At 40.3% G+C, this 23,013-nt stretch overlaps 1 protein-coding gene and 1 long non-coding RNA gene across 4 annotated transcripts in view; one reads left to right on the forward strand and one right to left on the reverse strand.

The window, feature by feature from the left end:
* Positions 1–23,013, reverse strand: part of PRKCA (protein kinase C alpha) — a 198,038-nt gene that overhangs the window by 168,019 nt on the left and 7,006 nt on the right. For all 3 annotated transcript variants that reach the window (XM_081899676.1, XM_081899677.1, XM_081899678.1), the window contains exon 2: positions 19,911–19,942. In XM_081899676.1, the coding sequence (XP_081755802.1) occupies positions 19,911–19,942 (32 nt within the window). The remainder of the gene's footprint in view (positions 1–19,910; positions 19,943–23,013) is intronic.
* Positions 1–23,013, forward strand: part of LOC309363614 — a 98,776-nt gene that overhangs the window by 53,286 nt on the left and 22,477 nt on the right. The window lies entirely within an intron of this gene.

Consider the following 23,013-nt stretch of genomic DNA (forward strand, 5'->3'; position numbering starts at 1 on the left):
GATGCAAGCTAGAAGCGAAGTTTTCATTGCTTCCTTATTAAAGCACAAGTACAAATATAGTTCCTTAATTTTGTTCAGTCATGGACACGGGTGGCGCTGTGGGTTAAACCACAGAGCCTAGGACTTGCCAATCAGAAGGTCAGCAGTTCGAATAAGCTCCTGTTGCTCGGTCCCAGTTCCTGCCAACCTAGCAGTTCGAAAGCACGTTAAAGTGCAAGTAGAAGGTAAACGGCGTTTCCGTGTGCTGCTCTGGTTCACCAGAAGCGGCTTAGTCATGCTAGCCACATGACCCAGAAGCTGTATGCCAGCTCCCTCGGCCAATAAAGCGAGATGAGCGCCGCAACCCCAGAGTCAGCCACGACTGGACCTAATGGTCAGGGGTCCCTTTACCTTTACCTTTTTACAAATATAGTTCCTTAATTTTGTTCAGTCAAGGTTCCTCATAAGTGAGGGAATTCTGCACCCAATTATGAATATGGGAACACTGCCTTGACGTCTCTCAGTGATGTTTGATCTGACCTCCCTGTGCTATTTCCCCACATTTTGCCACCAGCAGCTGCCAATGACCAGGAGCAGAGAAGGGACACAGGTCAAATCTAATGGGATGCCATAGGGAGTGGGTGGGGAACTCAATAAGTGACTACCTCCTGTCTGGGCACCATACCTCCCTGAGGTAGAAGGAACCTTAAAATGAATTTAGGAGCCTGCAACACTGTGTTTTCTAGTGAAATTAAATGTCTAAGCTGCTAATTACACAAGCAGAACTTAAACCTATTATTGAGACTGAGAGAATAGTTTGCCAAAGTAAATTCACAAGCCCTCCTCCATGGTGCTCCACAACTATAAATATTGCACATATCATCTTGCACTTAAAATAGACATAGACTAACAAGGTTCCCCTTAAACATGTGTGGCTTGTTCAACACAGAAAAGTTGAATGAAGAGCTACTTCACTATCTCCCCCTCAACAACCAAAAAGAACAAAAGTGAACAAGGGTCCTACTATCCTCTTATCGAACCACACAATGGTGAAAAGCCAGCAAACATTTCCAGAACAGATCTTTGCCCTCAAAGTATTGCAAATGGGCAGAACAGAGGAAAAATCAACATTAACTTCAGCCAATTGGATAGATGCAGTACATTTTAAAAGGTCACTATAAAGCCAAGATGTCTCCAGAAACACTCCCATGACCTTGTAGCAAATGTCCCTGTGCTTCATCCTAGCAACATCTGTTAGGAATAGGAGAGTGTTCTAAGAAAACTGCAACATGTGAAAAATACCTTTCAGAAACTTTAGGGGAATATTTAGCAGAACAGATTAAGAACTAGGAACTTATTAGACATGTATGGAGTGCTTGTAGCTTCTACTACTAACAGGTTACTAGGAATATAAGGAACAACAGTATTAGGCAGTCATAAGATTACAGCATACATGCAGAAATATGTAATTTTCAATTTTTAAAAAAATTAACAGGAGGAACAAAAAAGAAGTATTACCAAATTTAGATTAAGACAAATCAGCTCTTTAATCAAGCCAAGGCATGTGTACATTGTTGCACAGGTAATAAGCTACACTTCTAAATGAAGACGCAATTGCTATGTGCCAGGATGAAACTGGTAGTATCAACAGTCTCCGGGAGTTAATTGCTTGTGAATGGCAGTAATAATATGCATTTTCACAATCCCCTGCCACATATTTTATAGAATATAAAAATGCCTATTTTTCTAAGACATTTCCATTATTTCTTAAGGAGGCTTATAAATGATGTGATTTCTCCTTTGGTTCATCTTTTATAGAATTTTTTATATTTTTATAGAATATAAAATATGAACCAAAGGAGAAATCACATCATTTATAAGCCTCCTTAAGAAATAATGGAAATGTCTTAGAAAAATAGGCAATTTGCATACCATCCAAAAAAAGAACACAGAATAATGGAGCTACTCCTCTGTGTATGATACATTTTAAGCAAATAATTTGTTGCTAACACAACTGAACAGAAACAACCTACAATCCTAAGAACCTCTTATCTGCTTGAGGTGAATTCGCTTTGACAGTGTATACACTATGCCATTTAAACTACATTCAACCAAGGCATGCAAACTTGGAGGAGACCTAATCTTAGCATCATAGGGTGATCCATCTGGAGAAGCACCGTTATTAGTTGTGATCACTATTATTAGTCGTGGGTGGAAGCCTTACAAATATACACAGGCCACTGACCTCCACAATAACGTGGCTAGTATACCATGGAAGTGGAAAGCCCTCCCGTCAGATGTCAAAGAAATAAACAACTATCTGGCATTTAGAAGACATCTGAAGGCAGCCCTGTTTAGGGAAGTTTTTAATGACTGATGTGTTCATGTATTTTTAATCTTTTTTGGAAGCCGCCCAGAGTGGCTGGGGAAACCCAGCCAGATGGGTGGGGTATAAATAATAAATTATTAAATTATATTATTATTCGATATGCCACAGGGACACAGTGCAAACTGCTCAGGCCCAGATGCTGACAAAGCGGGAGGCAGATAAGCCTTTGCCCCTTTGTGCTTTGGAACAAGAACGGGGAACCTCGGGCTTTGGAGTCAAATCCAGTCCTCTGGGCCTCTATGTCTGGCCTTGGAATTCTCTGCAGGCCCAGAATGAACACATGAACACACACACACACACAGGCCTTGCTCCAGAACTACCATGAATGTTTTTCTCTGACTGGAATATGTCCTTGAATTCGGATAATGACTCTTCCTTACCTGAATAGAAGATAAGTAAGGTGTGTGAGTGCAGAAATGAGCCTACTGTACAAATATGAAATTTACCACTGCTTCATCCACCATTTTCTCTGGTCTCACCCACCACTGGCATGACCTAATTACCCCAGACTGGTCATGGAGCCAAAGTAGACATCAAGGTTAATAAAGTCACAGTGAAAATATCATACAACTAGTTGTTGTCTCTCCCCTTGGGTCATCAAGATAATAGATGCAAAGCCTGTACACCATTTGGTTAGCCTGCATTTACCTAGCTGTATGCTCTCCTTGTCAAGCTAGGTTGTAAGAATTATGAGTTTCACATATGCTGGCACATTCTCTACCATATCTGAAAGTAGCAACTCTTTAAAGTTCTGCGAGTGAAGGAGAAAACGCCAAAATCCCTTTCAGATGACTAGTCAATTCCTGACTTCTGTGGTTTTGAGTCAGATGTGATATACTGTCACTGGTTCTACCTTAAAGGGTTCCTGTTACATTAAACAGATAAATGTCAATGCATATTGAAACAGCAGTGTGATTCACACTGTATGAAATATTTCCATTGTAAAAGTGACATGATTCCACCCACTTTATAACGTGAGGAAAGGGAAAATAGGCACAATGGACCAGAGGAAGAAGAGGAGGAGAAAGAAAACTAAGGTCCTGTTCCACAGCAAAGGATAGCTCTAGACAAACATGCAGCTTATCCTTCCATGTGTCACACCAGCGAAACAGCTATGAAAAATTTATGAGTGTTGCCTGTTGCATCTAAAATACATGAGATTACATTTCTTGCTCAATGGGAACCCCACAAACTTAATTACTGAAACAAATACTTGATTGAAAGCAGTACACATACTTAAGCATTGGCTGGAATCCTGCATTAACCAGACAATTAGCTTTCATTCATAATAAATGAGATATACTGTATCAGGATAAGAATGTGAGAGATGTTCTGGTTATATATGGGAAACAGATGGCCCAGTGAATAACCCTGAGACTTGGAACATACCGATTTCTCTCCCACTATATCACTGACAGCATCTGACGCTGGGGCAAGAGACATCACTTGCTGTAATAGCAAAACAACGGGCTGTATGTAGCTGCGTCACTCCACTGACGGAAGGTTTCTGGATCCAGCGGAGGTTTCCATCTGTTTAGCTGGTCCTCAGTTCCATCAGGCATGTTTACTACAGTAGTAGAGTCAAGAATTGGGCACGGTGCAATGGATCATCACAAGACATAGAAAAGACTTCACTTAGCTTGGAATAAGTTAAGCAAGTAATCTCAAACTATTTTTTATTATTATCTATCATCTATCTATCTATCTATCATCTATATCTATATCTATCTATCTATCTATCTATCTATCTATCATCTATCTATCTATCTATCTATCTATCTATCTATCTATCTATATCTATCTATCTATATTCAGGCACAGATATCATACTAATATTGCACATTTTGGGATGCCCCCATGACTATGCTGAGTCAGTGTGCATTGAAGGAGCACTGATTGAGTGATCAAGCTGGTTGCCTAGGAGGGCAACCAAGATAATAATTAATAATAATAATAATAATTTATTACTTATACCCCGCCAATCTGGCTGGGTTTCCCCAGCCACTCTGGGCAGCTTCCAACAGGAGATTAAAAACACATTAAAACATCAGTCATTAAAAACTTCCCTAAACAGGGCTGCCTTCAGATGTTTTCTAAACGTCAAATAGTTGTTTATTTCTTTGACATCTGACTGGATGGCATTCCACAGGGTGGTCACCACTACCGAGAAGGCCCTCTGCCTGGTTCCCTGTAACTTCGCTTCTCGCAGTGAACGAACTGCCAGAAGGCCCTTGGAGCTGGACCTCAGTGTCCGGGCAGAACGATGGGGGTGGGAACACTCCTTCAGGAATACTGGGCCAAGGCCATTTAGGGCTTTAAAGGTCAGCACCAACACTTTGAATTGTGCTTGGAAATGTACTGGTAATGGAAACCAAGCCTTACGAGGAAAAGTTGAAGGAGCTGGGTGTGTTTAGTCTGGAAAAGAAGAGACTGATGATAGCTATCTTCAAATAACTCAAGGGTTGTCACACGGAAGAGGGAACAAACTTGTTTTCTCCTGCTCTAGAGGGTAGGACTCGAATCAGTGGCTTCAAGTTACAAGAAAGGAGATTCCGACTAAACATCAGGAAAAAACCTTCTGGACAGAAAGAGCTTTTCTGACAGTGGAAGGGTCTCCCTGGGGAGGTTGTGGACTCTCCTTCCTTGGAGGTTTTTAAGCAGAGGTTGGATAGCCACATGCCAAGGATACTTTAGCTGAGATTCCTGCATTGCAGGGAGTTGGACTAGATGACCCTTGTGGGTCCCTTCCAACTCTACAATTCTATGATTCTATGAGATGCTCTGTGCAAGGAGGTAGTCCCTAATTTTCTTCTATGTGGTGGAATGCCTTCCACACTATGCACATTCCTCCTACACTGAAGAGTGTGTGAAATCTCCAGCCCACATGTAGATCCATGTGGCTATTTGCATTGCCATAGAGTTGTTGGTATTAGCCATTGTATTAACTTTGAAATAATTAAGCTGGAGTTAATAAACTAGACCTTCCCCACCCCGCAAATGATAACAGATCCAACAAGCAAAATCAAATAGATTGCATACAGGTTTAAATTTTTTTAAAAAAATGAATTATGGAAACACCTTCAGGGTAGAATTCTCCATAACTTTTAGTGGTCATGTACACATGAAACATTATTCCTTGAAGGCCAAAGAATGTGCCATATGTTTCCATTTACAGTAGTACTATAAATCATGCAGAAAAACATATCATAAACATCTACTGCATCACAAATTGAACGGCAACAACATCAGATGTGATTTTTCCATGATGTAAATACAAAAAATGTCTCCAAAAGGAATAACTTTCTTGAAACTTTCAGAAAAGTGCTATCTACTCTGTTTTTAAAGTCCTGGTGATTTTAAAATCCAGGTAAAATGTAGAAGTGAAACAACATAATAGATGCCCTATTCCCTTTTTGCAGTACAGTGGAACCTTGGGTTGTGAACGTGATCTGTGCGGGAGGCACATTCGCAACCCGCAGCGCTCACAACTCACACGTGCAGGTCGCGATTCGGTGCTTCTGCGAATGCGTGAGCGCCGAAACCCGGAAGTAACCCATTCCGGCACTTCTGGGTTTGGCGAGGTGCACAGCCCGAAATAGCGTAACCTGAAGCATCTGTAACCTGAGGTACCACTGTACTTAACTTAGTTCATGCTGAAAGCCAATATACACTTAATCAGAAGTAATATCCACTGAATTCAGCTGCACTTACTACCAAGCAAATATGTATAGCAATGTGCTGGAAATCTCAAAGATTACTTGCAATTCTTTCAAATTCTTCTGCTGTCTGCACAAATTATTTACCAGAACAGTTTTTCATAGTTGTCTTGAAAAGAAGAACAATCCAATCAAATTTGGGGGGGGGGGGAGAGAGAGACACCAGACAGTTTCCATATTGCCTCTTTGACCTAAAAATGCTGTCTTAAAAATACAGCTGTAGTGGTCATTTTAACATTCCAACCAAGTACTTACACGATTTTGTAACTGAGTTAAGCTATCCTATTTTCAGTATGCTTGCATGCTTGCATAAAGACAATTCCATTTCTGGTATCTGGAAGAACGAACTATGAATCCACAGATGTTCACTGCCTTAGCCTTTGCTCATAACCTTTCAGCTAAAAATAACTACTTAACACAAAGTTAGTGGATGCTATTTTTCTGCAAGTACAATATTTGAGTGAATCACAAATAAAATGTTTAGCAAGAATTCATATCCAAAATCTTTCTAGTTCAGAAATGAGATGCAAAGTTCTTTGTTCAACTGAGTACAAACTGGCTGTACTGCATTGGTGACAATGTAGTACCTATGACTTTAAAAACAACACCTATTCACAGAAAGTTTATATCAAAGGAGTCTGGTGACTCCAAGCTTGAGCATATAATGTCCTGGGCAGAAGGCCCTAGTCATATGCAATTTAATTTCAAAACATCGTGGCAAAAGGGCTTCTAGTACCCCAAATTGCCATCACTTTCTGAAACGCCCTCATTGATCTTGCCTGAAACTGAGGTACTGAGAGAGCTGAAGAACTTAGGCAGTCAATCTGTGTTGCTTGCATGCCCATGGTGTAATCTAGGTACCCCAAAGTGTCACAAAAGCTTTTCATACATTGTACAGAGAGGTGAAAGACTTCTGGATTCAACTTTTCTACATTCTGTTGCCCTGTGGATGTAAACCTCTGAAGTTCCCAAATGAATGAATGAATAAACAAACAAACAAACAAACAAACAATGCAATTCTTCCCCAAGTGATGATGTACTGAGGACCTGTCACTAGTAGGCGAGTTCTAGATTTCTACTGTCTATGTTTGAAAGCAGAACACACAGAAGTGTGTGTGCGTGTACATACACTCAGAGTTAAAAGAACCAAAAAAGGTGCATAGTAAAATTAGAAGTAAATTAATTTTGCCCTTCAGAATATCGTTCCCATTAGCTAGAAAACTGTAAACAGCTTCTTCAAACACACAGGAGCTTAGCCAGGACTAGGAGTTTTCTGCACCAGCTTCTGAAATAATGTTGACTAATTTTGATGGCCTTTTCAACACAGCTGAAATAGAAAAAAATGCACCTGGATGCATATATTCAGAAATTAATTGAGAGTTTTCCAGTTTGGCAAATGAATAAACTACTGTACTCTGTAGACTAAGAGCACCAAACCCAGCCCTCTAATGCATTTTTAAAGTAGCATGGTTATTAATCTTCAAATATCTTCCAGAAGATTGTAAGTGGCTACCAGAATCAGAATCAGGAAGTTACAAGATAGTCTCCGACTAAATAACTGTGAATGCAGAATAGTTCCCACAACAGTAATGAAAACTGCACTCTCTCTATCCCTGCACAACCCTAAAATCTGCTTCAGGAGATTGGAGGCAGTTCCACTGAGTCCGCAGAAGTCATTCCATGCACACAATGATTTAGCTGCATACAACCCAGAATGTTTATTGAGCCACCGATAAAGTTGCAAAGGATATGTAAAAGGCAACTTTGTTAAATGCCCTCCCAGCAGATGTCAAGGCAATAAACAACTATTTTACTTTTAAAAGACAACTGAAGGCGGCCCTGTTTGGAAGTTTTTAATATCTGGTGCTGTATTGTTTTTAATATTCGGTTGGAAGCTGCCCAGAGTGGCTGGGGAAACCAAAGTATAAATTATTATTATTATTATTATTATTATTATTATTATTAACATCTTGGATAACTTACAACATAGTTAATGCAGAGATTTGAAGCATGGGCTGCAACCTGTTACTTATAAAGACGATCCAAAATGTTTTACAAAGTTGCCTGTAACATGCACAGTTGATTTAGAACTTGAGGGGAGGGGGGGGAAGAGATTGTTCAAAGCCCTGTTAAAAATGAAAGCTTTGTCCCAATTAAAACGTTAGGTAAATCACATTCTTCCCCAAAAACTTTGGGGGGGGGGGAATGTGGCATTTTACCAAGGTGTCTCAATATGGTGTTTGCTTTCTAAATGCAGCTATTTCCTTGTCTTAAATTCACCCACATGCTAGTACAAATAGCACAGTGTCGTTTAATTTTGGTTTCTGAATCAACACCCATAGTAATTGCCTTAACTTCTATACGTACAAAAGGGCTCCGGTTTCTGCAGCTTCTGAAAATAGTGACTATTACTATGTGTCTATGTTAAACACATCTAAGTGAACTTCATTCTGATGGGTGAGCTGCACCTGAAGATTAGGGATATAGCACCTCCCTTGCTGGTAGTGCTAAACCTCTCAACAACTTGTACCAAAATAATACCACTGATTATTGTCAAGTTCTCCCTAGCTCTCTGACAGCTTTAATGTAGGTGGGAAGCTCTGCCTTATGGTGATTCCAGGTTTTCTTTTCAGAATACTTGTAGGGGTATCCACCACCCTCTGAATGTTAGAAAAACAAACATGAATAAATCCAACTTCCTGGCTGACATAATCCAGCAAGTTTTCCCAAACAGAACTAGGGTTTGAAACTTCCCTCTACATAATCCAGCTTCCCTAATTAAATAGAAGGAAAAAGGGAGAGGCTAATATTTATGGGTTATGCAGTTGGCAGCATCTGGAACTTCCTGTGAAAAGCTGTGTATTAGAAACACATTAGACTGACTTTGGTGCCTTGCTGAATTTCTTCAAGATGAGGCTACCTAATTTGTTCTATTTCTACATATGCCCCTTTATTTTAAAACCAGACATTTAAAATGGGAGTTACTAATGTTAAATAAGAAGAGTGACTATGAATGAGGTGTCTATTATAAAAAGGGGGGGGGGAATCCAGGTTAGTGCTCCAAGTTAGGTCTAGCAATCTTGTTAAAGTCCCACAAAAATATACTGGATGTAACATCATGGAAGAGCATTGTGGGAAATTAAAATATCAAGTTATATAGCCCTAAGTGGTTCTATACACCACTTCCAAGTTATTATTGTTATTATTATTTGGTTTATATATTGCCCTTTATGAAAAGAAATCAGGGTGGTGAGCTACATTAGAAACACATTAGAAAACGTAAGTTGAGAAACTTATACCATTTGGTAAAAGTGAGAGGTTGAAATGAATTTAAGCAGAGGTGGTGGAAGAAAAGCCCTGCACACAGATCAGTTTGCACAGCAATCCACAGAACGAAGTATTGTTAATAGCAAATGATTTTCGCTCTGCTTGACACAAAGATGTATTTATGATAAAGTGTTTTTCATAATTGAGCAATGTGCCCGTCATTCTCAAGCGAACCTTAAGGAAGCGAGCGGATTTAGGCCTTTTATTGGCAATGCAATTCCTGCTTGGCTGAGGAGGGCAAAGGAAAGGCAGATACAATCAAGGAATAAAACATTCAAAATTAATAAGTAACATCATTTCTCATTAAGCCTGAAGCAGAGAAGGGAACATTAAGTTATGGCTGCAGCAATATCTTTTGTGTACCCATTAAGTGAGTTAGGCAAGAATTCCCTAAACTATTAAAGTGCATAATATGCACTGTTATCTGACAAAAAAGGCAACAAAATATTCTTAACAATTGTGTTCCTTCGTTGGACACAAAGAAACAAAGAGATCCCAAATCTCTCTAAATGGAGTTATCCTTTGGTAGACTGTAGCCTTGCTGACTAATCTGAAATAGGAAAAGCTCAGAAAACCAATCCCTGGTTAGGTCTTTTTGGATATGCTGTTCCCTGAGCTACAAACTGCTTCTGTTAGTTCTAGTTCCTAAATCAAAGTTGCCACATGAAAGCCACTTCAAAACTGTTCTTTGCAGAAACTTTCTGCATGGCAATCAAATTGTGTGAAGACAAATTCAGCGACTTTCTCTACACAAATTCAACTAAGTGAAATAAAAATAAAATGTTTGTGGCACAGTAGAAACTATCTTAGTCCACTGAGGAGCTGCTGCACACAGTGATGGAGGAAGAGGAATGCAGGGGGAGCACACCGCAGTGCGATCCCAGTGGGGTGCCATCGCAGCTGCCCCACCCACCCGCACTTGGCGCCGCACCCCCCAGGCGGCTCACCACGCCCCCAGGATGTGCAGCAGCCCCGTCCTGCCTGCTCTCTCTCCCCCCCCCCCCCCGGTGCTGGAGCATGAAGTTCGGCCTCTGGTTGCACCTGACTGAAATGCTACATGGAGCAATTTGAAATGGTCTCTATAACGTTCTCAAAAGATCTCACGTTCCAAATATAGTAAAACAAAAATATATAGTGCTTGCTACTAGAACTGCAACAGGACTAGACAGAGAGACACTCAACTTTCAGGATGGGTGCCAACCGTGGAGAGCTCCTTGTCTGTATTGAACCCACAGCTACAGAAGTCCCTCCCACTGAGCCCATGACAAATCTTTATGCTGCAGACTTTTTGAAAGGCTCTGAAGACTTATTTTTCGATCGGACTTCCAGCTATGAAGCTTGTTAGCTAGGAGATGGTCTTGCTCAATTACATTCTCTCTGGTTGTGTATTCTGTGTCTTGTACCTTAAATGCTGCTGTGCAGTATGCTCATGTTTTGCATTCTGTACTGTTTTTCATCTTTTGTTTTCCTTGTTTAGGCAGGCAGTTGCCCATAAAAGTCACCTTAAAATAATTTAAATGACTTTTTAAAACAAAACAAAACAGATTGATTTTTTAAAAAAAAAAATGCTTCAAGGGATGTGTAGTTTTCACATTCTGCTTACTGCTGTTCCCAGTCGCTGCCACAGACATGTGCTAGTGTTGTGCACATCTAGCTTCTCAACATTTGATGAAGAGTCATTGATGAACGTTTTGAGTGCGTGCAGATCTTCCAGTCTAGGACAAAAATGACTACTTCGCTTTGAGATTGGTGTCTACTCAAATTCTGGCTTTTTTGGCCATGGCAGTGAAGCAAAGATCAAGGCCTCCCCCAAAGCATGCGTACACAACCATGCACACAGACTTAGTGTACACAGCAAGACAACAGGGCTGCTCCCATCATACAACTCTTCCCCCAGAAAGCTGGCAAATGGAAGATGAAGAACCAAAACCACATTTAAACAAACGTTAAGTAATGTATTTGGAGACCCTACTTGGTTATCACCAATTCTAAGCACTGAAATGTTGAGGAAAGTTTGAACACACCATAAAGCACTGATTATATAATAATTAATGTGGGTGAAAAATGCTTTCTCTAATGGAACCAAGGCTCCTAACAGTTATTCCATTAACACCACTATTTAGGTTACAAGCAGAGAAGCGCGTGCTATGAATGCCTCCTGGCCTCTCAATTCTCCAACGAGCTCCACTCTCCTTCCCTGAAGTAATTATAAGCTGCTCCTCAAGAAAATAATTTCTTCAAAAGAAAGAGCCAAGAGAAAGAAGGGCCAATGCTTCATACAGAAATAGTTTGTACAGTTAATGAAAAGGAGCAAAGCACGGTGCTTATCTTCCCTTAATTTCCTTAACACAGGGAGCATTCATATTTGAGAATAATATATAGACAGACAGATTTGTCTAATTTCCAGTAATTTCCTTGTCATGCCTTCACATAATTTGTATTAGAATAAATGCCATTAATTTCATAGTCAGTGTGTTCTCCTGCTTGCTCTGCAAAATAAACTGCCAGAATGTGTGTTAATTTTAAACTTATGCTTTCAGTGCAAAAAAAACAGGGTTGGAGTCATTCTTTCTTTTTCCGTAACAAATGAGAAACTTCAGCTTTCCAAAGGAAAAAAAAGTTTCCCCTAATAACAAATAGTCTGGGTATACATAAATGATACTAGTTTACAACAGCTGAAAGACCACCAATACAGTTACATTAAACAGGGAAATACCTGCCACAAGCATTTATGTCCACAGCACAATAGCCCAGATCCCATGCATGAGCAACAAGAACTTCATTACACATGAGAATGGGGGCTAAGTTATCCCCCAGTTTCATCCTGCTGCATCTCAGTACATACCATTTCAGAGGGCTTCACAGTACATACCATTTCAGAGGGCATCTCAGTACATACCATTTCAGAGGGCCTCAGAAATGCCTTCCTAGGCTTGCACAAAATCCACAGCCTTTGGATACCAGCCGATGAAAATATACCCTATCCAGCAAGGAAACTGTAATATAACAGTTCCTAACACTTGCATAAAGAAAGTGAGGATTTCAAAGGACTCTTAAATACAACCTGCTCTTAAACTGAGCATTTACTGCATGGTAGAAGCAAATGTCACAAATGGAGACTATGACCAAATGAGGCCGGCAGTTTCGAATGCCCAAAAGTGACAAATAAACCACAGAAAGAAAAAGAAAAAGAAGACACAAACTGCCTGATGAAAACTTGACATGCATTTATAGGTCACTCTCAAGTACCTAAGTTATTGCAAGTTAAGAGCATTTTAGATCTTGAAAGTATGACCTTATAACCGAATTATAATATCCTGTTCACAGTTTCTTTTTTTAAAGAGCAGTATGAATGTGAGGTGCTCCTAGAGTCTGTGCAGTTTTAGCTGTAGCGGTTCAAGGATATTCATATTGTAGAAACTCCTTAATTAATTGGCAGATTGGGTGGTAATAATGCAGGCATAGGCAAACTCGGCCCTCCAGATGTTTTGGGACTACAATTCCCATCATCCCTGACCACTGGGATCATAGGAGTTGCAGGCCAAAAACATCCGGAGGGCTGAGTTTGCCTATGCCTATAATAATGCAACAGAAAGTGTGCAGAGAAGGGGAAGGAGGATATTTCTGGCCAGCTACAAAGGCTCAGAGCACGCAGCCTCAGGGCACAACCTCAGTCCCTCAGGTATTGAAACATTCACCTAAGCAAGGTTAATTATTTTTAAGAAGATTGTTACTTTTCAAGGCAGACAAAATGTAGCTTCCCTCCCCTGCCCACCCCCCACCACCGCTTGCCTAATCAAAGAAGTCTGTTAGAAGCTTGCTTAACAATTTATGGCTTGCTCTAACATTATTCCACAAGAAACTGCACTTGTTGGAAGACAAACCTAAAGAATGTTGTAAAGCCTATAATCCGCGAACCTAGAGAAGTGTTATGGGTTGACAATTGAAATCTGCCTAAAGGAAATTATGCTGTTAACAGACAGTACCCTGATGATCGTACTCTGTGGGGTGCCATGTCTAACATGACCTGCCAGCCAGAAATAATCATAGCTATGTCCAAAGTAGAAGTGATTTGCTGGCAGCTCCTGAATGCCATCTTTGGCCCAACAAGGGTCTACAGCTCTGGAGGGGTAGTAAAACGGGGCTGCCAGTGTGAGGAAAAGCAGCAACAGCAAAAGCTCACTGACCAGTTTTTCTCCCTGGTCCAATCCACCCTGCCTAGGACAGCAGTAGACTTGTTTAGAAGTTCCTGATGGACACAATATTAAGTTTTGCATAGCATGCCCACTATTTTGGCGGGTGTACAGATCCCCCCTTATTTTTTTATTGTTAGGATTCAGTATGAATTATTAGCCGATTGTTTAATCTTAGTGTAACAGTGACTATTAATATGAGATGTTTGGGGCTTATTGGAAATGTTGTTTTTATGGCTATTTAAATTTGCTGGGCTCTCTTGTGAATTCTTAGTGAATTATCTTGAAATTGAAGTCTATCGTTACGAAGTGCTTTGCAGAGGGGAGCCTACCATAGAAAAGCAGCAGACAAGTAAACCATTGAAGAAAGCCAAGTTCGTTGGAAGGAAAGGAGCAAAACAATTAATTTGTTCAGTCCAACCTGTACTGATTGTTGGCAGCATGTCGTGTACGGCTCATGTAGTTTTAGTGGGCAAGTGTGAGCTGCAAAGTTCCCTGTTCAAACAGCCATGAACTGCAGATGGCTTTAAGCATGGTTCCCTCAATTTCTCTTTCTCTCCCAGCTCCTCCATCCCCCTCCCCCTCCGCAATACGATGATAACAACGCTGACCTCTTTTACCAGATTACCGCAAGGATTACAGAGATAATGTACCCAAAAAATGCCTTCTAGAATCCATAGTATGACAATACTTTCGTTAGAAAAACCAAACTGTCACAAAACAGGGAGCAAGTGTCTCTGAGTTCTCCAGAAATCTTCATCAGGCCTGTTTGTTACGCAAAACAGGAAGTGGGAGGGGCAGGGGGCAGAGTGCTGAAGCCATAAAATGTACTAGTATCTCTCTTAAGATAGGGAGTGGGAAGAGGGATCAGGCATAATAGATTAGGTTTCGAGTTACACCTAGGGGCACTGGGATGCAGAAGTGCCTGATTCCCCTTTTTAAAAATATAAAGCAGAGATCAATCTTAGGTAGTGTACCAGGTTGGGGGAAAATATCAATGGAAACTGAATACGGCAGCTTTACCTAGTGGCTGGAGAGAATGTGCACTCCAAGAAAACGTGTGGCATTCAACTATGTATTAATCAGAATAGATCCACTGAAATTAATGACCATGACCAAGTTAGGCCCATGTTAATTTTAAGCGTCTCCTCAGAGTAAAACTTAGCTGAACACCACCCAAAGCTGTGAACTGTCTCAAGTTGTATTATGCATGACTTTGCAAGTCGGTTCTTATCTGCTACTAACACTATTTCGAATGTATCACCTCACAGTGACCTTACCAGAGCTGCAATCCAAAGTATATTTAACCAGGAAGCATTTTTAGAACTGGACAGTTAAGACACCCAAGGGGGGGGGAATCACTGTTGAAAGGCGCTTGGATTTAGGATAGTATTGAAGTAGCTGTACAGCCACCTTTTCCTCTCTCCTTTTTTAAGAGTTTGAATAAGACGTTCATTAGTTATCTTCCACCTACTGTGTTTTAAGCGTTCTTTCTCACTCACTCACCACCACCAAGCTACATCTCTTTTTGTTTTTCTTTTACAGACTAATTAAGCATCAAAGCAGTATCTTCCTCTTTATCAATTCACCTTCTGTATTGTGCTCAATGACTTGGACCTTCACCGGTGGGCCTCTGGTCCAGTAGAAGCTCCCTCTGGCAGAAGAAGGCAGACAATTCTTGCCAGTTCCCCCTTCCCTTGCAGCCTTCCTCCACTGCCACTATTCTAGAGGGTCTCCCAACACAACTTGTCAGGGAGAATGAGGGGGCTGCAGGGCAAAAAAAAAACGCTTCCCCCTTCAGCTAGCAGCATCCTATCAGCAGAATTCCACTCACTGAAATTTAACAAAATTTCTTATTAAAAAAAATCTTTTATTGTTCTGAATATAAGCCAAGTACAATATTCTGATAAACAAAAACCTATTAAAATATTGTAACATGCCACTCCTATGTCTGAGCAGTGTGAGTTGCCAGGGGTCCCAGGCACTCGCCCAGGGTCTGTGTTTCCTTTTGGAAATGAGGCACAGTGGAAAGTGTGGTGTCTTTATGATATATGGTTTATTTACACAGATATACAACCTGAGCCTACGATGGAGGGGCTCACAACAAGAGGGTCTTGCTGCTCCCATAGCTGCAGCCATGGATTCAAACAGAAATCAACCCTTGTACTCTGGCCTTCTCCCCAGCCACTTTTACCAGACTGAAACCTTTCCCCTCCATCCCAGTCAGCCCGAAACACTCTACCTCAAACTCTGCCTTTGCGTTCTAACTAACTCAGATCTGGAGGAGGGGCCCCACCCACTTGCAGTCTGGCACAGAGCCTTTGCTTTCTTAATGACTTTCTTAATGACTCATCACCTTCCATTTGTTCTCCTAACAGCCTACACCCCAGGCAATTTCCTGGTCAGGAAACTGGCCTGGCTTATATTTTAACATTTACTGGATCCCAGAATTTAGGGGAGTCTAGTACCCACAACGCGGGTGGCGCTGTGGGTTAAACCACTGGGCCTAGGGCTTGCTGATCAGAAGGTTGGTGGTTCGAATCCCCGAAACGGGGTGAGCTCCCGTTGCTCGGGCCCTGCTCCTGCCAACCTAGCAGTTCGAAAGCACATCAAAGTGCAAGTAGATAAATAGGTACCGCTCCGGCGGGAAGGTAAACGGCATTTCCATGCGCTGCTCTGGTTCGCCAGAAGCGGCTTAGTCATGCTGGCCACATGACCCGGAAGCTGTACGCCGGCTCCCTCGGCCAATAAAGCAAGATGAGTGTCGCAACCCCAGAGTCAGTCAGGACTGGACCTAATGGTCAGGGGTCCCTTTACCTTTACTAGTACCCACAAACTCATAACACTATTATACTATTTAGTCAGTAACACGAAGACACAGCCATCCATATCCCCTCAGTTCAAAATTCTATCCAGTCACTTGGACAACAAATACAGGTGACCCACACCTAGACAGCTTATAACTGAATATTCTAGCTGCCTAAAATAGCTACTTCATTGACCAGCGGCCGTCATCAAGTCTTCATGAATATTCCACACTACTATCAATCATGGACAATGACAGAAATCGAGGCACGTGCATTGTAAACTACTGCATCTTTAAATGGTCATTTGCACACTCCTAAATATGTCAATGTTAACAGCAAAGTTAACACATACAAAAGCAACCTATCTTTCTGAAATTAAACACCTGAAGAATGAACATAGATGTCAACGTTTCCCTTTTTTTAAGGGAAATTCCCTTATTCCGAATAGGATTCCTTGCAAGAAAAGGGAAAAGTTGACAGCTATGAGAAGGAACTTAATGGCTAGCAGTTTTATATTTCAGTTTTATGGTACAACAACAACTCAGGAGATTGTCAGCACAAGCCAACCCTGTAATTAACGCAAGAGTTTTCCTCCATTACAGACTCAAATTCAAAATTTTAATTGAGGATGTTCAAGAAAAATAGATGGGTGTGTTGTTGTTTTTAAGACCAATACAGTAGTACCTCGGGTTACATACGCTTCAGGTTACACACTCCATTAACCCAGAAATAGTGCTTCAGGTTAAGAACTTTGCTTCAGGATAAGAACAGAAATCGGGTTCCAGCGGCACGACGGCAGCAGGAAGCCCCATTAGCTAAAGTGGTGCTTCAGGTTAAGAACAGTTTCAGGTTAAGAACGGACCTCCAGAACGAATTAAGTACTTAACCCAAGGTACCACTGTACAAAGGTGGAATCCTTGGTCATTTCTGGGCAGGGCAGAACACCACAACTCAACCATAAAGCCATATAAAGGCTGGCCTTCTGTAACTCATTAATCTCCAGGTATTGTTGGGCTCCAGCCAGCATGGCCAATGGTCAGGGGTGACAAGGAGTTGTAGCCTGAAATACCTTCATATGTCGTGAAGGCTGAAATTTCAATTCAGTGGAGCCAAAACACAATCCATCCTGTAGATTTAAGTATCTGTCCACAGTCGCCTACTTGTTATCAGGGGCCCAGAATCCACATTTCTTTGTAAGAAAATATGAGATAAGGTAAAACCGTTTTTGCAGGCGAAAAATAAATAAATCAATGGGGGGGGGGGTGACAAGAAATTTTCCACACTGGGTACCACCTGACCTTCCTACGCCTCTGCATGTATTCAAATTTTAGTATCCCTGGAAAAACTAAAGAACACCAGGTGAGAAGTGGCTTTCAGTATGTTCTCATTACAGGACATTGTGAGGGGTAGAAGCTTAATATTTGCAAATTTTGGGCTAGTACAGTAGTACCTGGGGTTAAGAACTTAATTCATTCTGGAGGTCTGTTCTTAACCTGAAACTGTTCTTAACCTGAAGCACCACTTTACCTAATGGGGCCTCCCTCTGCCGCCACGCCGCCGGAACACGATTTCTGTTCTCATCCTGAAGCAAAGTTCTTAACCCGAGGTAATATTTCTGGGTTAGCGGAGTCTGTAACCTGAAGCGTATGTAACCTGAAGTGTATGTAACCCGAGGTACCACTGTATATAGAAAATACTACACAACACTGATACAGTTGTTCAAGGAATTCCAAGTACTTCACATATATTATCTCTAAAGTATTTTTCGTCCCTCTCCTGGAAACAGGTACAGGGGAGGTGAGAGTGAAAAATAGTTTGCTGGGTTAGGTCACCCAGTGGATACATGGCTGAGGTACAATGTGGACTAGAGTTGTCCCAGCACATACTCTCAGCCACCACACCATGCCTGCTTTTGAAACTTTAACATAGGGAGAAGTGCGCTTTTTGCCTTTTGTAGCCAATGTGCTAATTCCCCCTTTAGCATCTTCCCCAAATAAAAATTCCGGGCTCACTGTACAAAAATCTTAGTCACCACAACACACTTAACTCATGTGTATCTCCTATCTCCCAGCCGTGCTAGCAAAACATGCCTATACAGCAAGGCAAACTAAGGCCCGGGGGCCGGATCCAGCCCAATCGCCTTCTAAATCCGGCCTGCGGATGGTTCAGGAATCAGCATGTTTTTACATGGGTAGAATGTGTCCTTTTATTTAAAATGTATCTCTGGGTTATTTGTGGGGCATAGGAATTCATTCATATATATTTTTTCAAAATATAGTCTGCCGCCCCCCCCCAAGGTCTGAGGGACAGTGGACCAGCCCCCTGCTGAAAAAGTTTGCTGACCCCTGCTATACGGTGTATAAGCAGATCAAAAGACAACAGGTTTTTTTGGGGGGGTTAACCTGCAAGTTTCACATCAACTCCAAAATTCACCAGCTGCCACTGTCAGCTGCCCTAAAATCTATGAAATCATCAGACCAAATGCTATTCTCACTTAATCAAACCTGTCTCCATGGTAGGAAAACGTAACATATACAATTAGCAAACAAGAACGCTGATGAGTTATGACGAGGGAGGTTGCTGAAGTGAGAAATATATTGATAACCTGAAATGGTGATCAACCTACAGACCTTAGAAAATCAGGCTATGGACCTAAGAATATGAGGAAAGGGCAAATTTCAGTTATAGGTTTTTCCATGCAGACGTTCCCAGTTTAATCCTGGGCATAGCCAATCAAAAGAATATCTGGGAGCTGTGCATCTCTTTTGAGTAATTGGAGAGCTGTTGTCTCAACATAGACTATGCTGGGCTAGGGAGACCAATAGTTTAATTTCACATAAGGCAGCTTTGAGGGTTTCGTGTTCTGTACATATCCTACAGTTTAGTGAAAATAAGCACTGAACAAAAATACAGCCATAATATAGCCAATAAGGCAATTCATGTAAATAAAGTTACTTCCTGTCCCAAGATTTTAACACTGAACAATTGACATTGAATTGAAGTTCATTCACAATAAAAATGTTTACTGTATTTTACTCCATTCAGTTGAATAAACAGATTAAAATAAAGACCATAGGTCTACCTAAATGTATTCATGAAACCCATGTAAATTACTAAGGGAGAGAAAAGATGGATTAGAGCATTAAAGGGAGCCCAATGGAGAGCGAATCCACTATTCAGAACACCCACACAGAGACAGCAGCTCCCGACAAGAAAAATGTTCTCTACAAAAATAAACCACAAAGATTCTTTTCATGAAAAATTAAAGAGTGCTCTATATGCAGATTACATGACATTTAATTTTAGGAAACTCTGCTGAAATGAAACTCTTCTGTGCATGATTCACAGTTCACGAGATAATAAATGATTAAATAATACACATCCTTTTAGATAATTTAATACTTTTCTTTCTTTCTAGCATAATTAATTCCTTCTTGAGGTATATTTCACCTAGATTTCATGATTAAAGCAGAAATGGAAGCCATTATTACTTACTTACCTTGACACTGAAATCCTTGTTTGCCAAACCCCCTAGGCAAGGAAAAAGAGAGAGAAAGACAAAGTTACCTTTTTTTGTTATCGTAATATGCAACAGCAATATTATTTCCTGTCAAAGGAATAAGTTTTCTTAACTTCTGCTTATGGAGTAAGTCCCACTGAGTTTAATAGTGCTTACTTATGAGTAGACCTGTACAGGGTTCTGCTCTCAGCCTCTTTACACTCAACCCAAAAAAAATTCTGAACAATTAACTTGCAAAGATTACCTACTGATACAATTTATGCATTATATTCACAATGTAAGGGTTCATATCATTAATACTATTATGGCTCTTGATGGATGCAGCCCATAACTTTGTATGCAGCAACACTAATAAAGGAATAAATTGTCTTGGCTTGTTTTACTGTCCAAAATATACTTGCGATGCAGGAGTGTGTGTGATAAACTGGCAAGTGAGATACATTTGTTAGTAAGTGGGCCAAAACACCTAATCTCCCAGGATCTGTTGGATTAAGTGAAAATACTAGAGCTGCAAGATTCTAGTTATTCACCTTCTCAAAACTGTCTGGATGGCCTTGATAGTCCCCCTACCCCCTTTGTTGTGGTTACTGCCTTTTCTTCTTTTAAGAGAATCTAAGTGAAAAAACTAATACATACACACTCAGAAAAAGATAGCTTGGCCTTATATATAAGGATGCAAGACAGACGGAATTTCTACCAGTTGACAAAACACAAACATGAACCTCTGTTATTTATTTTGCTAACATGCATTTCGGGGGGAGCTCATTTACAAATACTTTCCTCATAGGTGTTTATACACAGATACTTAGTTTATACTACTCAAATCTACTTGCTAGAAGCAGCCTGCAACACTGTAGGATGGGCACACACACAAGTTTTTTCCACAGTGAAGTGGAGACTTCAAACACACACACACACATTTACTTTGTTTATATGCAGAAATCTGTGGGAATAAAATTAAACACACAGAGGAATTCAAACAAAGCTTAAGAATGTTGTTTGTGAAAACCGTCCTGATATTGACGGGTGTTTATTTTAACCACCATTTTTTTATATATACATGCCACCTTTAAAAAACACTGCTGCAACTGTCTCAAGATAGCCGGATTGTTGAGGTCAAATGCAATATAAGCAATAATGCTAAATTAACAACTAAATTGATGCCACTGAAAGTTACTAATATGTAATCAGAGCATCCCTTTTTCGTGTTTTTAAAAGTTTCTATACTTGACAGAACTAACTTCTAAATAAAATGAGTAATAAAATGATGCCACATAACAGATTACTTTATCTCTGATTTATTGATTTTTAACACAGTTAAATATAAGTGCAGTACACTTGCAACCTACACACATTTAGCTGGTGCTAATTCAGTTTTACAAACTTGGCAAATAAATAAAATGGAATGGAAAGCAGGCAGGTGTACAGAAAAAAAATACTTTGGCAATCCCACCCTCTATTGCACCCAATGTGTTTTGACTATACACAATTTTGGCTTTAGGTGCTCTTCCTGGAATGTAACCCCTGTGTAACTTGCGGGCTTACTGTATTGAAAACATAGAAGCAAAGCAGGAAATGGTAAAGGCTGCAATTTCTCCCTCCCTCTCTCTCTACATATATTAGTAATAAATTGAAGTTGAGTGGTACAGACTTTTTTCTGATCCTTCATTGAAGGGGACCAAAAAGTGGTGGTTCCTCTACTAGTCTCTCTCTGTCTCACACACTCCAAACACTCTACAATTAAGCATTTTTTAAAAGCTTAGATCTGCTTACAAGCGTTTGGAAAAAAATGCAACATTAAAAAAAAGAAGAACTGATTGGGTGACGATGGTGTTAACAGTGCTGCCCCTTTACAGAACAGCTACCCAAATTTTGTATTTACAATTCACAGGTTTTCTGAAGTTTCCCAGACTCTCATTAAAAAGGCGCCTATATTTTATCTCTGAAGCAGAAAAAGGTTACTGCATGCTGTCTCTGAAGAATATTAAAAATCCTTCCTAGCTGGAAAAGGCAGTAGAACACAACTTTTCTTGTCACCTGCCAGCCACAGGATATGTTTCCCCATTCAAATGCACCCTGTGATTAAGTGCCTTTTATCAATGCAGTTTTAAAATGTATTCGCTATCATTATAAACATGATTAAATGGGCCCTACAGCAATTTTATATCTATATAACTCTACTGTTCTTTTTGTTTCATTCCCCCCCAAATTATTTTCCTCTTCTAATTACATTAAGTAAATTGAGCATTATTTTTAAAATGTAAACAGCTATATCATTTTTATCACCTCCTAATTTCTCTCTCCAAAGTTTTGCATGCCCATATGATGAATTTCTCAACAAGTTCAGAGAAGTGGAATGATATGCAGTAGACCCATAGGACAATCCTATCCATTTTAATTGGGTTTGTCTTCCAAAATAGTATTGGGATGCTTTTAAATCACTGGAATTGAATGCGTCTTAACCTGACTGCTTCAACTGATATTTTAAGTGTGTGTTGCATTAATTATGTAATCACATCATTTAACTTATTTATTGTATATTATTGTTTTATTTCAATTATATTGTAAACCACCTTGGGATAAATATCATGAAGGGCTGTAAATGCAAACATATATGTTTGCTTGGAAATAAGCCCCACTGTATTAAGCAGAACTTAACACAAGTAAGTGGGCATAGGTTTAGAAACAGGCTTTCCTCTGTGATAGGATGTCAAGGCCAAGAAAACTTTTGTTTTGGCACTTCTTAGACAACACTTAGTACTCAAAGTCTGATACTACAGCACAAAACAAACACAAAATATCTAAAGTATTAAGGGTTCATGCATTCACAATCCATACATTTTCCTTTAATGCACATGCAACAGAAAGTTCTCAGCTTTTGCTTGTGTGTATTTTAAAGGGAGACACCGGAAGCTACCCTTGTGCTCTTCCTAACCAAGGCAATACAAAAATATTTAGTAACAAACACTGGATTCAAAGTATCATCTGACAAGCAGAATGCTTTCTTCAGCAGGGCTTCCTCCAAAGTGCAGGCAACCCCCCATTTATGCGGGGGTTACGTTCCAAGTCACCTTGCGTATAA

This window comes from Podarcis melisellensis (genome assembly GCF_964234715.1).
Source record: "Podarcis melisellensis genome assembly, chromosome: 2".
NCBI classification, from domain to species: Eukaryota; Metazoa; Chordata; class Lepidosauria; order Squamata; family Lacertidae; genus Podarcis; species Podarcis melisellensis.